The following is a 13,752-nucleotide window of genomic DNA, read 5'->3' on the forward strand; positions in this document are numbered from 1 at the left end:
GCGTAACAAGGTAATGGAACTTTATAAAGATGGAAAAGGATTTAAAAAGATATCCAAAGCCTTGAAAATGCCAGTCAGTACTGTTCAGTCACTTAAGTGGAAAATTTGGGGATTTCTTGATACCAAGCCAAGGTCAGGTAGACCAAGAAAGATTTCAGCCACAACTGCCAGAAGAATTGTTCAGGATACAAAGAAAAACCCACAGGTAACCTCAGGAGGAATACAGGCTGCTCTGGAAAAAGACAGTGTGGTTGTTTCAAGGAGCACAATACTTGTTGACCCCTCTCCAAACATAGCGCTTATGGTTGGGACCATAAAGCTCTATTTTGGTCTCGTCACTCCAAATGACTGTGTGCCAGAAGCTGTGAGGCGTGTCAAGGTGTTGTCGGGCATATTGTAACTGGGCTTTTTTGTGGCATTGGCTTCTTTCTGGCAACTCGACAATGCAGCTCATTTTTGTTCAAGTATCGTCATATTGTGCTCCTTGAAACAACCACACTATCTTTTTCCAGAGCAGCCTGTATTTCTCCTGAGGTTACCTGTGGGTTTTTCTTTGTATCCTGAACAATTCTTCTGGCAGTTGTGGCTGAAATCTTTCTTGGTCTACCTGACCTTGGCTTGGTATCAAGAAATCCCCAAATTTTCCACTTAAGTGACTGAACAGTACTGACTGGCATTTTCAAGACTTTGGATATCTTTTTATATCCTTTTCCATCTTTATAAAGTTCCATTACCTTGTTACACAGGTCTTTTGACAGTTCTTTTCTGCTCCCCATGGCTCAGTATCTAGCCTGCTCAGTGCATCCACATGAGAGCTAACAAACTCATTGACTATTTATACACAGACACTAATTGCAATTTAAAAAGCCACAGGTGTGGGAAATTAATCTTTAATTGCCATTTAAACCTGTGTGTGTCACCTTGTGTGTCTGTAACAAGGCCAAACATTCAAGGGTATGTAAACTTTTGATCAGGGCCATTTGGGTGATTTCTGTTATCATTATGATTTAAAAAGGAGCCAAACAACTATGTGATAATAAATGGCTTCATATGATCACTATCCTTAAATAAAAGACAGTTTTTTTGCATGATCAGTCATATTTTCAAAATCAATGCCAAAATTTCACAATTTCTGCCAGGGTATGCAAACTTTTGAGCACAACTCTAGATAGACAGGCAGGCAGACAGACAGACAGACAGATAGATATATAGATAGATGACAGAATTGAAGTGATGAAAATGTTTAAGTAAAAAAAAAAGTTCTTGTGTATGAAATATTTGGGCTCTACGCAGTCTCGTGATGTGGCACCTGTGACGTCATTTCGACCGCGTTGGAACTGCTGTGAATCCGAATGTGACGTGTAGAGAAACAGTCGCGTGCACGCTGCTGCACATAAACACACTTTCACCGGACACAGAGGACACGTACTGAGAAAAGAGCGGAAGAAAAGAAGAAAGAGGGATTTTAAATCATCTCAACATCCTTCTGTGTGGACTGGCGTTCAGGAGTTTGGTGTTTAACGGCAGTTCAGTTCTGTGCTAAAGGGCTAGCTGCTGTCTCTGCTAGTTAAACTCTTAAAATAAGTTTTACTTTGACACTTTTCTTGTTTTTGAGTTGTTTAGACATGGGTCTGACCATTTCAAGCATCTTTTCACGTCTCTTTGGGAAAAAGCAGATGCGAATTCTCATGGGTGAGTCAGAAACTGCTCGTTTTTGTGAGCTAGCTGTGATAAATGGCTATTTTAAACATTTGTCGTAATATTTTTCATTAAATCATGTTTTTTTTTTTATGCTGTTTGTATATAAGGCTTATACAGATACATTATTCAGTATTGACAGATGAGAGTTTGTTTACATTTGTCAATTTTGATGTGAATCAGTAAGTCACTTGTTTAAGGAAGTTTCCTTTTTTGTTTCCAAGAGAATATGAGAGATTTGAATCAGAATAAAGTTTTTCATGATATTTGTTTTGATGTGATTCCTATTGTCTAGTTGGTCTGGATGCAGCTGGGAAAACCACAATCCTGTACAAACTCAAACTGGGAGAAATAGTCACAACAATTCCAACTATAGGTAAGATTATTATTATTATTATGAAGTATCAAATGCTATTTCTCTTTGCTTAACAAATGACAGACAGAATTACACATTTTTAAATTTAGTTAATAGCTAGATTTTCAGTTAATTCTAAGTATAAAAGGTGAATGTGTCCAGTTCACCCATAAATAGATAAATTAGGCTTCGTTTTCATTAGAAATGTTTTATTTGGGAGTGAAGTATGACCCAGACAGGTTTTGTAATATTCATCCAATAGCATGGATTAATCACACTGAAACTCTAGATCTTCGCATCTCTCCAAAAGCATAATCTGTGTGTCTTCTTCAGGTTTTAACGTTGAGACGGTCGAGTACAAGAACATTTGCTTCACTGTGTGGGATGTGGGTGGTCAGGATAAGATCAGGCCGCTCTGGAGACACTACTTCCAGAATACGCAGGTAAATGGACGCATGGCTCCACTCATATCACGCAGGGACACTACCTCGCTAGTCGCACAACAATATAGTCACTACATTCCAACCGATGGTCTGGAATTTGCCCATTCTTCCATGGCGTTCCTGATTGAGTTTAGTTGCCCAGCCTTGTACGCTGCTGAGTTCTATTTTGGCTGGATGCCATCGGTGGCCATTATATGAGGATGTTGGTGTTAATATTAGGATTAATTTGAGCTGGGCGCTGCCTTTACCGTAGTTTGATTTAGAGAACTAAACAGTTTCTCTTATGTTCATGTGGTTCTCTTTTTTCTTTGCACCATGTTTGTGGTTGTACAGATTTTGGCATCCTCATTTAGGTCATAATGGATTATCTTTCGTGTACTTGTTCTTTATTGATTTAAATGTTTATATTTGTAGGTTATAAATGAATTTGGCAACAACATAGAGATGATTTTGGTTCATGGTTCCTGTGGCCAACCAAGATGGGGTTGTAGAATTTAAGGCCAGTGAGACACAGAAGTGACCCAAAATAAGAAAAATGCATTTGTCTGGACTGTTAGAACCCAGTGAATTGTCTTATGTTTTTATTTTATGTAGTTATTGCAATGCAGCGTTGTGTTGATATTCCTCAGACATTGTGGTTCTTGCACCTCAGTAGTATATATAAATCATATTTTTATTATTTAATATCTATATAATTTTACTATAACAAAATACAGTGGCAAGAAAATGTACGTGAACCCTTTGGAATTACCTGAATTTATGTATAAATTTGTTCTTAAATCAGGTTTAATATTCATGTAATTTCAATACTGAACAAACACAATCTGTTTTGATTTAATAACACACAAATTATTGTATTGTTCTTGTACATGTTGAATACATTATTCAATCATTCACAGTGTAGGTTCATAGTCAACAAAAGCTAATTAGAGTCAGGAGCTGGCAAACCTTTCATCCAATTAAGGAAACGATTGGAAGTGTGGGTTAGAGCTATTTTGACTTATAAAAAGCACTTAAACATTTTGAATTTGCTATTCACAAGAGGCATCTGCTGACATGGACTTTGCCTCACAAAAAAAAGAGATCTCGGAAGACTTAGATATTTGAGCTTAGATATTCATCTGTCCACAGATAGACAAATTGTATATAAATGGAGACAATTTAGTGCTGTGGCTACTCTCCCTAGAAGTGTCCGTCCAGACAAGATGACTCAAAGGGCACACGGCAGAATGCTCAATGAGGTAAAAAAGAAGCCTAGAGTTACAGCTAAAGACTTGAAGGAATCATCGGAACTGGTTAACATCTCTATTCGTGAGTCTACTATTCAGAAAACATTAAACAGGCATGGTGTCGGGGGCCTGGGTAGCTCAGCAAGTACAGACGCTGACTACCACACCCGGAGTCGCAAGTTTGAATCCAGGGCGTGCTGAGCGACTCCAGTCAGGCTTCCTAAGCAACCAGTTGGCCCGGTTGCTAGGGTGGGTATACCCTATAGAGTCACGTTGGGTTCACCATCTCGTGGTCACTATAATGTGGTTCTCGCTCTCAGTGGGGCACGTGGTGAGTTGTGCGTGGATGCCGTGGAGAATAGCGTGAAGCCTCCACATGCGCTACGTCTCCGCGGTAATGCGCTCAACAAACCACGTGATAAGATGCACGGATTGACTGTCTCAGATGTGGAGGCAACTGAGATTTGTCCTCCGCCACCCGGATTGAAGCGAGTCACTACGCCGCCACGAGGATCTAGAGCGCATTGGGAATTGGGCATGCCGAAAAGGGGAGAAATACCCAAAAACAAAACAAAAAACCAAACAAAACAGGCATTGAATGACCTTAAGAAAGCCATTTACACCAGACATCCTAAGAATATGTCTGAGCTGAAGCAGTTCTGTAAGGAAGAATAGTCTACGTTCCTTCTGAACGTTGTGCAGGTCTAATCCGCAGCTACCGGAAACACTTGGTTGAGGTTATTGCTGCCAAAGAAGGACCGACCAGTTATAAAACCCAAGGGTTCACTTACTTTTTCCACAGCACTGTGAATGTTTAATGGGATGTGTTCAGTAAAGACATGAAAGATTATTATTATTGTGTGTGTGTTGTTAGCTTAAGCACATTGTGCTTTGTCTATACTTGTGACTGATGAAAATGAGATAACATTTTGTAGCCAATTAAATTAATGCACAAAACCAGCTAATTCCAAGGGTTCACATACTTTTTTGTCTTTGTAGCTATTTTTTTATTACAAGAGAAATGAGTCCTGTTCATTCAAATAAATACTATATCACATTGATTTTCTTTGGTGAACTATCAGTACTCCATATGCGTGTACACATATTATACATGCTATTTCTTACTCAAGGTGGCGTTGTTGTTTCAATGATTGACTTAATTTACATTTGAAATTGCTATTTAATGAAGAAGCAATGTGGAAGTAAACTATATCATGTGTAACACATGAACAGTATAATTTGGCTATTGGCATTTGGGTATACTACTGAAATTATGTAAATTGACGCCTATTATCCTGTATTTTAGCGGGTAGCAAAACGTCCTATATTGAAGCGTAAAATGGTCGGACAGCAAGACTCAGCGAGGACCCCCATCCTGCATTGAAGCACTGCATATGCTCAAGCGTCTCGTGTTCGCGCGAGACATTCAACCTTATTGCGTTGTAGTTGATTGCAGCCGGTGTATGCTACCGCACATGAGCGCTTCTCTTTGGGCGAGTAAACCCAATGTCTGTATTATTTTAGAAGAGGTTTGCTTTGGCTGCCCTGTAACATATACATGACACATGGGTGCATTCCATTCAGAAGTGATCATCCATGCCCTATTCCCCTCATAGACTTTACCATCCACTGTCAGAGGGCTGAAAGGTGTAATAAAATGGCCATTCTTAACTCACTTTTCAAGTAATTTTTTATTGAAAATTCTCTTGTAGAAATCCTACAGCGTGGCCATCATGATTATTTTCTGTGAAGGTGTCATTTATGCCGTTTGGAACACAGTATACACTGATGAGACAAAACATTATGACCACCTGCCTAATATGTTGTTGGTCCTCCGCATGCTGCCAAAACAGCGCCGACCCGCCAAGGCATGGACTCTACAAGACCCCTGAAGGTATCCTGTTGTATCTGGCACCAGGACATTAGCAGCAGATCCTTCAAGTCCTGTAAGTTGTGAGATGGAGCCGCCATGTATCAGACTTGTTGGCCCAGCACATCTAACAGATGCTCAGTCAGATTGAGATCTTGGGAATTTGGAGGCCAGGGAACACCTTGATCTCTTCAATGTCAATTTATTTATAAAGAACGATTAAAAATAACAGACTGTTGACCAATGTGCTTATCAAGTATAAAACACTGTATAAGGATAATACCAATGAACATACAACAATAAAACATCTAAAATACTAAAAATTAACTAAACTCTGTTGGACCAAATGCCACAGCAAAAAGATGAGTTTTCAGCTGTGATTTGAAAATGTATAAAGAAAGGGCATTTCTTATGTACAAGGGTAAGCTGTTCCAGAGTTTTGGGGCGGCTACTGCAAAAGCCCTGTTGCACTTTTGCTTTAACCTGGACCTGGGAACAATCACATTTTTCTGTTCAGAGGACCTAACAGACCTTGTGGGATTATGTAGCTGCAGTAGATCAGAAAGGCAAAATGGGGCTAAACCATTCAGCGATTTTAAAAACAAATAAGAGCTTAAAATCGATTCTGTAGCACACCGGCAGACAATGGAGAGAGACCAAGATGGGGGAGATATGATCTCGCTTGCATGTACCCATCAGGAGCCTAGCAGCAACATTCTGAACCATTTGCAGATGAGACAATGATGACTGACTGACTCCTACATAAAGAGAATTACAGTAGTCCAGTCATGTGGAAACAAAGGTGTGAATCACTCTCTCAAAATCAATAAAAGTAAGTGAAAAAGCTAGATTTGACAACGCGGTTTATCTATTTGTCAAATTTAAGAGTGTTATAGAGTGTAACAGTACACCTAGGTTCTTCACAACTGGTTTGCAGAAAGGGGCGAAAGGGCCCAGGTTTGAGGAATTGAGGATTTGAGGATGTTCGAGCCTCCAAAACAAACAGTCTCCGTTTTACTTTCATTTAGATTTAGAAAGTTCAATAGACATCCATGCTTTTGTCATCCAATCAGGCCAGTAATGAGTCTACAGCACTCTTAATATTTTTTCTGTCATTTTTTTTGTGTGTCATCTGCATAACAATGAAAAGAGATGCCATGTTTATAAAAAATTAACCCTAAGGGCAGAATATACAGTGAAAACAAAGTGGGACCAAGGATGGACCCTTGGGGAACCCCACAAGAGAGGGGGGGCAGAAGGGGATGAGACTTGACCAAAGTTAACTGAAAAACTTCTATTGGACAAGTAAGATTTAAACCACTTGAGAGCAGTTCTTAGTTCATACATACTGACTGCTTGAGGCAGGAGAGAAGGATACCATGATCTATGGTATCAAATTCTGCACTGAGATCCAATAACGCAAGAATCAAGAGTCTCCAGAATCAGCAGATACAAAAATGTCATTAAGAACTTTTAAAAGTGCAGATTCTGTGCTGTGGTACGCTCGAAACCCAGACTGGAAGACTTCAAAAACAGCATTTGTATCCAAAAAAACTCTGCAATTGACTGAGAACAATTTTCTCAAGAACCTTATAAAGGAAAGGCAGTTTTGAAATCAGTCTAAAGTTCATGTAAACTGTTGGGTCCATATTAGGTTTTTAAGAATAGGCTGTACCAGAGCACGTTTAAAATAGGCCGGCACAGACCCAGTTAGAAGACAACTATTAATTATAATCAGGATACTAGGCCCAATAGTATCAAAAACTTGTTTGAGAAACCTATTTGGAATAATGTCATTTGGATGGTTTGAAATATTCAAATCATCTATTTCAGCCAGAAAAGAAATAGTAACAGGCTCAAACTGGTTAAAATCAGTGGGACATATAAAAGGAACAGAAGGATCCTGAGCTGGAGATAAGATAAGCGATCTAATATTATTAATCCTATTAACAAAATAGCTACGAAAGTTTTCACAGATACCTTGAGACACACTGAGACTGGCAGTATCAATATGATTAATAACAGTACCACAGCACACAACACAGATTCAGGCAAATCTATTTGAAACAGATGTAATTTAAAACTGGAAAAAGCATCAGTCGTTAAAATCCGGCAGTGAAAATTATTTTTAAAAATAGAGGGTGCCGTATGTTGTGACACATTCCTACCGTAACCATAATTAAAATGTTCTGTGACTTGTGCCACAGTAGACCTTCTGTCGGTTCGGACCAGACGGGACAGCCTTCGTTGCCCTCGCGTATCGATTAACCTTGGGCGTCCAACACCCTGTTGCCGGTTTGTGGTTTGTCCCTCCTCGGACCACTTTCGGTAGGTACTCACCACTGCTGACCGGGAGCACCCCACAAGCCTTGCCGTTTCAGAGATGCTCTGACCCAGTCGTCTGGCCATAACAATTTGGTCCTTGTCAAAGTCGCTCAGTTGTTTACTCCTGCCCATTTCTCCTGCATTCAACATGTTGAAATATGTGAACTGATTGTTCACTTGCCATCTAATCTACTCAGACCTTGACATGTGGCCTTGTTAGGAGATGATCAACATTGTTCGCTTCACCTGTGAGTGGTCATAATGTTTTGGCTCATCAGTTTATGTATTCTCGACAAAACATCTGACGATACTACCTGTCTCGCACAACAAATTATGAAAAAAAAACCCCACATAAAATCCGATCTGACAGTTCAGACTGAGAAGCATTAACAAAAAAATAGATTATATGTGAAATTGGTTTAGATCAGGCTTGTAAAAATCTAGTTTTCTTTTTTCTTGTTCAGACTACAAAAACCTAAACCACAGCTGCCATATGATTGGCTGATTAGAAAATCGCATAAATAAGTAGATGTACAGGTGTACCTAATAAAGTGTCTGTTGAGTGTACATGATAATACTTTAAGTATTACAGATGGCTTGCATGCCGTAGTCTTTTGCTTTTGATATTCATACGCATTTGACTTTGACTGCAGAACGTGTCTTTTATCCTGAATTGAATTTGTCGTGTTGTTTCTTCAGGGTCTGATCTTTGTTGTGGACAGTAACGATCGTGAGCGAGCGCAGGAAGCTGCTGAAGAACTTCAGAAGATGGTGAGGAAATGCACATGCCCTTTTAAGATGTAAAACATACTGAACAAAATGCTTTCACACCCAACACAACAAGGGACACGACCTCTTTCACTTTTACTCACCGTGTTCCTCCAATGAAACATGGAAAACATCTTTAACACAACCACTCTTACATTGCTTTTAAAGACAATATGAAATAAAAATGTACACTAATTACTTGCTGAATAAATGTTCCTGGTCTTATTTTGAATGATTCATTGGTACCAGTAATATCATAACCTAACATTTCAAGATCCAATTAAATCCTGATTAAAAAAAATCAAGCCCCGCCCTACGTAATTTCCCACTGAATATTCTGATCCGTCACATGACTGATGTAAAATGTGTTGCAAGTGCTGTTTCTTGGTGTCTTGTAGTATTTACATTATATGTAGGCACATTGAGGTTATTCTAGCATTTACCAGTAAGTCCAGTAGAATCACATGTGCCCTCTTTGAGCTTATGTCTAATACTTATCAAGTAGTTGTGTTTTTAAGCATTATGTAACACTATTACTAGACACTTTCCCTGCACTGAACTCAATGTTATTTTTACTTTTCAGCTCCACACAGTGAGATTTTATAGCATCTACCTACACGTTTTCATCGTTAAGTGTGCTGTGTTTAATTGTGAGCAGTATTGTGGTCTCGTTTTGACATAATTTTATTTCTGAACAGCTTCAGGAAGATGAGCTGAAAGACGCTGTTCTGCTGGTGTTCGCAAACAAACAGGACCTTCCGAATGCGATGCCCATCAGTGAGATGACAGACAAACTAGGCTTGCAAACACTAAGGAGCCGAACCGTGAGTGTTTATGTCATTAAAATACTTTTTTATTTTTTTATTTTATATACAGGTTTTTTATTTTAGCCCCCCATTTCAGTCCAGCTGAAAAGACCATGATCCTGTTGACCAGTACTGTGGATGTAACACTAAAATGGAATAATTATATATGAATGGAATGACTGTAGAGCTCATGGTGTTTAAATCTACACTAATATTAGGGGGGGGGGGTTATTTCTTTTTTTAATATCAGTCCAATTAGGCCAATACTTGTAGCAGATAATAATAATAATAACATTATTTTTAAAAATTACATTTTAATAATTACAGTTTAATTTGAATAAATAAAAAAAAAAAAGGCAAAACAATATACATTTATCATATTGTTTTTTAAATGTAAATATTTGATATAATTAAAATCAAATAAATGTTTACAATTAAATTAGGCAAAACAGTATACATGTGTGATATTAGCTATTGGCCATAATAACAAACACAATATATTTTATAATTAAAATGAAAATGTAGTTTTATTTATTTAGTTAAATTGAATTTAAATAAGTAAAAAATAAGGCTAAATAATTTACATTAATCATTTGGTTTAAAATGTACATATTTGTTTGATATATTCTTAACCCTTTAAACTCTGTTGGACCCACCGGGGGGTCCAAAGAGGGGCACTATATCCCAAAAAAATTACACTTAAAACTTTAAAGTTTTCGTATACACAAGTCAGGCATATGATGTATCATCTGAAAGCTTAGAATATGAACCTTTCAGAGATAACCTAATCATTTCTGCATTTATGTTAATTAAAATAACAAAATAAGGCATCAAAACATTCGTGTTGAAAATTAGCGCCCCCTAGAGGTAATGGGGTAGAAATATTTTTATGAAAATAAAAGTCTTTCACATAGCACCTCAATGGACTAATCATATATCAAATAAATGCTCTCCTTCTCAGGAATGTAACTGTACAGGTTATTATGTTGACCTAATACCACAGCTCGAAAGATTTTCAAAAGAATCCCAAAGTGAAATATGATTTCTGTAAGTCATCAAATATAAATGTCTCTTTCATGCTCCGATCACTGCTGCTGTAAACCCCAAATAGCTGAAAACTTTAGATCTGCTTTTACCTTAGGCAGTTTTCTAAAAAAAAATAGCCATTTTTTACTTGTCTGTGAACTTGCTTGGCTAAAGTTATATCTTAGATGTCCAGAACTAAATATGCAATCCAGCAGGAAAAGCATGCAAAATGAATCATCAAAAAATGTTTTCAACTATTTATATTATATATCTTGATATGTTATATATCATCAAATAAAGGGGAGGGTCTCAGCTTTCTAATGACACTTAGATTGAGCTTCTAGTCCACTCAGAGGCCGAGATATTTGGTGAAACAATGAGGGTGGAGCTTGAACTGAAAATTAGACTGAATGTCTATGGACGAGCACTTCTGTGAGGGCTTAAATGCGTTAGAGTGCCACCTACATTTAAGATCTGTATATTGTGATGGAATGTGATAGAGAAAAAACCAGTGCTTTCCGCCATCTAGTGGAATAAAATGAGACTTTTCAAAGTGAGGTAGAGTGATCAGAACCAGAATTACATGTTAGGACACCGATCGGTGTATAAACTTGATCAAATAAATCTCTAACTTGCGACATCCTCCTGTTTCACTCAACCATCACTTAATTTTAAAAGCCACACATGTGAACTGCACGGCCGTTCAAACGCACGCACACCACAGCACATATGCTTACACTCGAACAGATGAAAACATCAGTCATGGAGACCGTAGAAGCATTTTAAAGTGGCCAATTCAAAATATTTTGCATTTACAAAGTACTTAATGCAAAGAGTTTAAACATTCTGTCCATCATAATTTTATCTTTCTAACAGATTCTACGTTTCATAACACTCGTAGTAAAAACATTCAGTCAGTGAACTGGATAATTAATGCGCAGAATAGAGGGTTAAAATATCAGAAATATCCACAGATAGACAGTCTCTAACGTTAATGAATGTATAGAATACAACAGCCATACTGTTTTTACTCACAGACTAAAAGCTGTTTATTTGTATATAGCATAGAGATCTGTATCTCCTGAGGTCATTTAATCTTCATAAAGGAGCGCATCTGACTTTTGAGGGGATGAATGTGGTCATAGTGCCTGCCAAATTTGACCTCTGTCAGTGCGACTTCCACAAAACAAAACAAAAAAAATTCTGAACAACATGATTTTGACCAGGTGTGACTTTATTTCCGGAAAATACGGTGTATCATAAATAAATATTAAAATGCTAATAGTTTTAGCAAGGCACCTTAATACCGTGATACTGTAATATTTTTTGTGAAGGTTATCATACCGTGAACATTTCATACCGTTACATCCCTATACATGTATGATATTGGTTATTGGCTGTGATAAAAAAGAATTGCATATGCAGTAATTCAAATGCATAATGTTTCTCTTCCTTAGTGAAGTGTGATATTAACAGATTATTGAGCTGAATCAGAGCATAAATGTAATGATCTTTTTTGGTTTTCTCTGTTTATCAGTGGTATGTCCAGGCGACCTGCGCGACTCAAGGGACAGGTTTATACGAGGGATTAGACTGGCTTTCCGAGCAGCTCTCCAAACACTAAACTCCACAACAAGGATGCATATTTTTTCAAAGGACATGATTTGATGAGATGAAACTGTTTGTGTATCAGTTTCAATTGATTGTTACCAAAAATTCACCTGCTGGCAGCACTCCTTTTTAATTATTTGCACCAGTGCTTGATTTACATTCTTTTCTCCCAGATTCATTCCACTATATGTATGCATGACATATACAGTATTAGCTCTGACCATTCAGTACATTCTGATGCCATACATCCAAGGAAACTTTCTCTTAAAAGCCTGCAATTTAAAGATAACAGACATACAGAATAGTTAGAGCAACAGGTTATAGTGATGCATTTTTCTAATCTAGCTAATTAGCACAACAGATTATATGGGAAACTTGTCTCATATCACTGTGTAAATAAGCAACTTTTTATGTTATCACAATTGCCTTAAACAAGCAGTGCTTTGCTATGTGAATGCAATTTCCAGATTTGCTTTATATCAGCATTGGGGACAAACCAGTTCAAATATTAAAAGACATGTGAATAGTCTTTTATTCCCAATTGTGAAAATCAAACTAATATGAGATAGAAATCACATTCCTGTTCTTAAAATGTACAGAGCTATTACTAATAAAGGCCTGAAATGAACTTTAAATACTGTGACATGTTAATTTAACTAGTGTGTTTACACGAACACCAATACAAAAAAAATCTTATTCAAAAAAACCTGAAAACACAAGTAAACCGCATTTATGAGATTTGAAATAATCAGATTATTCTCGCTTTTGATGTCAAAACGTAAACAGTCATGCGCACAACACTTGCGCACATTAGATAAACCCACCACATCCGTATTTTATACAGGACGGGTGGCAACCCAACTCCCTGATAAAATCGTTTAAGGCGTTTACAAGACCAAATATGCTTTTGGCTTTAGTATAATTGTAAAAAGATCATGCATGTAAACACTTTATGTTGTGTCACCTGTTATTGTTAAGGAAAAAAATTATTGTCATTATTTGAGTCATTCCTGCTATGCAGTAGCACATTTCCATGTTCCCAGATTATGTCTTAATATATTGAATAAAATATTAAACACAATTTTTTTAAGGTGTCTTTGGTTTGAGCAGATCTTGACATATTTGTTTTGTCCCGAGGTGCGATGCACTTATAAACCTACTGTATAAAATGAGAAAATTGGCTATTTATTAATATTCCAGGTCTTTTTGCATTTCTTTAAAATATTTGAAGCAAAGTTTTTTGTTGGAAATATTGTTTTAATTGGTAATCAATTTGTTGGTTTTTCCTGTGTCCTAAATACCACTTTTCATCCTGTTGGTCTTTTCATTGTAATACAAGTTTACTAACACAAGTCAGTTTCTTAAAGACATCATCCCAATAGATCTGAGGAATTCTGTGATGTTTTGTGGTAGTAATTGGTTTGTTTCACTCTAAAGCGTTCAATCGTTTTCAATATAACTGCAATGAAATTTGTTTTTAATAATTAAGACTTCAATGGTTACAGCACAACAAGAATGACCTGTTCAGTGACTTAAGCACACCACTGATCCATTGAGTGACACCTTGGTTTTAAAAACAGGGCTGAATATTAACGACAATCCAGAGACACATTTGCAGTGG

The 13,752-nt window shown here is 37.2% G+C and overlaps 1 protein-coding gene across 1 annotated transcript; it reads left to right on the plus strand.

Moving 5' to 3' along the window:
- Nucleotides 1-1,324: 1,324 nt before the first annotated feature.
- Nucleotides 1,325-13,212, plus strand: arf4a (ADP-ribosylation factor 4a). The gene is made up of 6 exons (XM_051672518.1): nucleotides 1,325-1,692; nucleotides 1,994-2,074; nucleotides 2,387-2,496; nucleotides 8,620-8,691; nucleotides 9,387-9,512; nucleotides 12,058-13,212. The coding sequence occupies exons 1-6, from the start codon at nucleotides 1,626-1,628 to the stop codon at nucleotides 12,142-12,144; spliced, it is 543 nt and encodes a 180-aa protein (XP_051528478.1). The 5' UTR covers nucleotides 1,325-1,625; the 3' UTR covers nucleotides 12,145-13,212.
- Nucleotides 13,213-13,752: the final 540 nt, after the last annotated feature.

This window comes from Myxocyprinus asiaticus, chromosome 35 (genome assembly GCF_019703515.2).
Source record: "Myxocyprinus asiaticus isolate MX2 ecotype Aquarium Trade chromosome 35, UBuf_Myxa_2, whole genome shotgun sequence".
Classification (NCBI taxonomy): Eukaryota; Metazoa; Chordata; class Actinopteri; order Cypriniformes; family Catostomidae; genus Myxocyprinus; species Myxocyprinus asiaticus.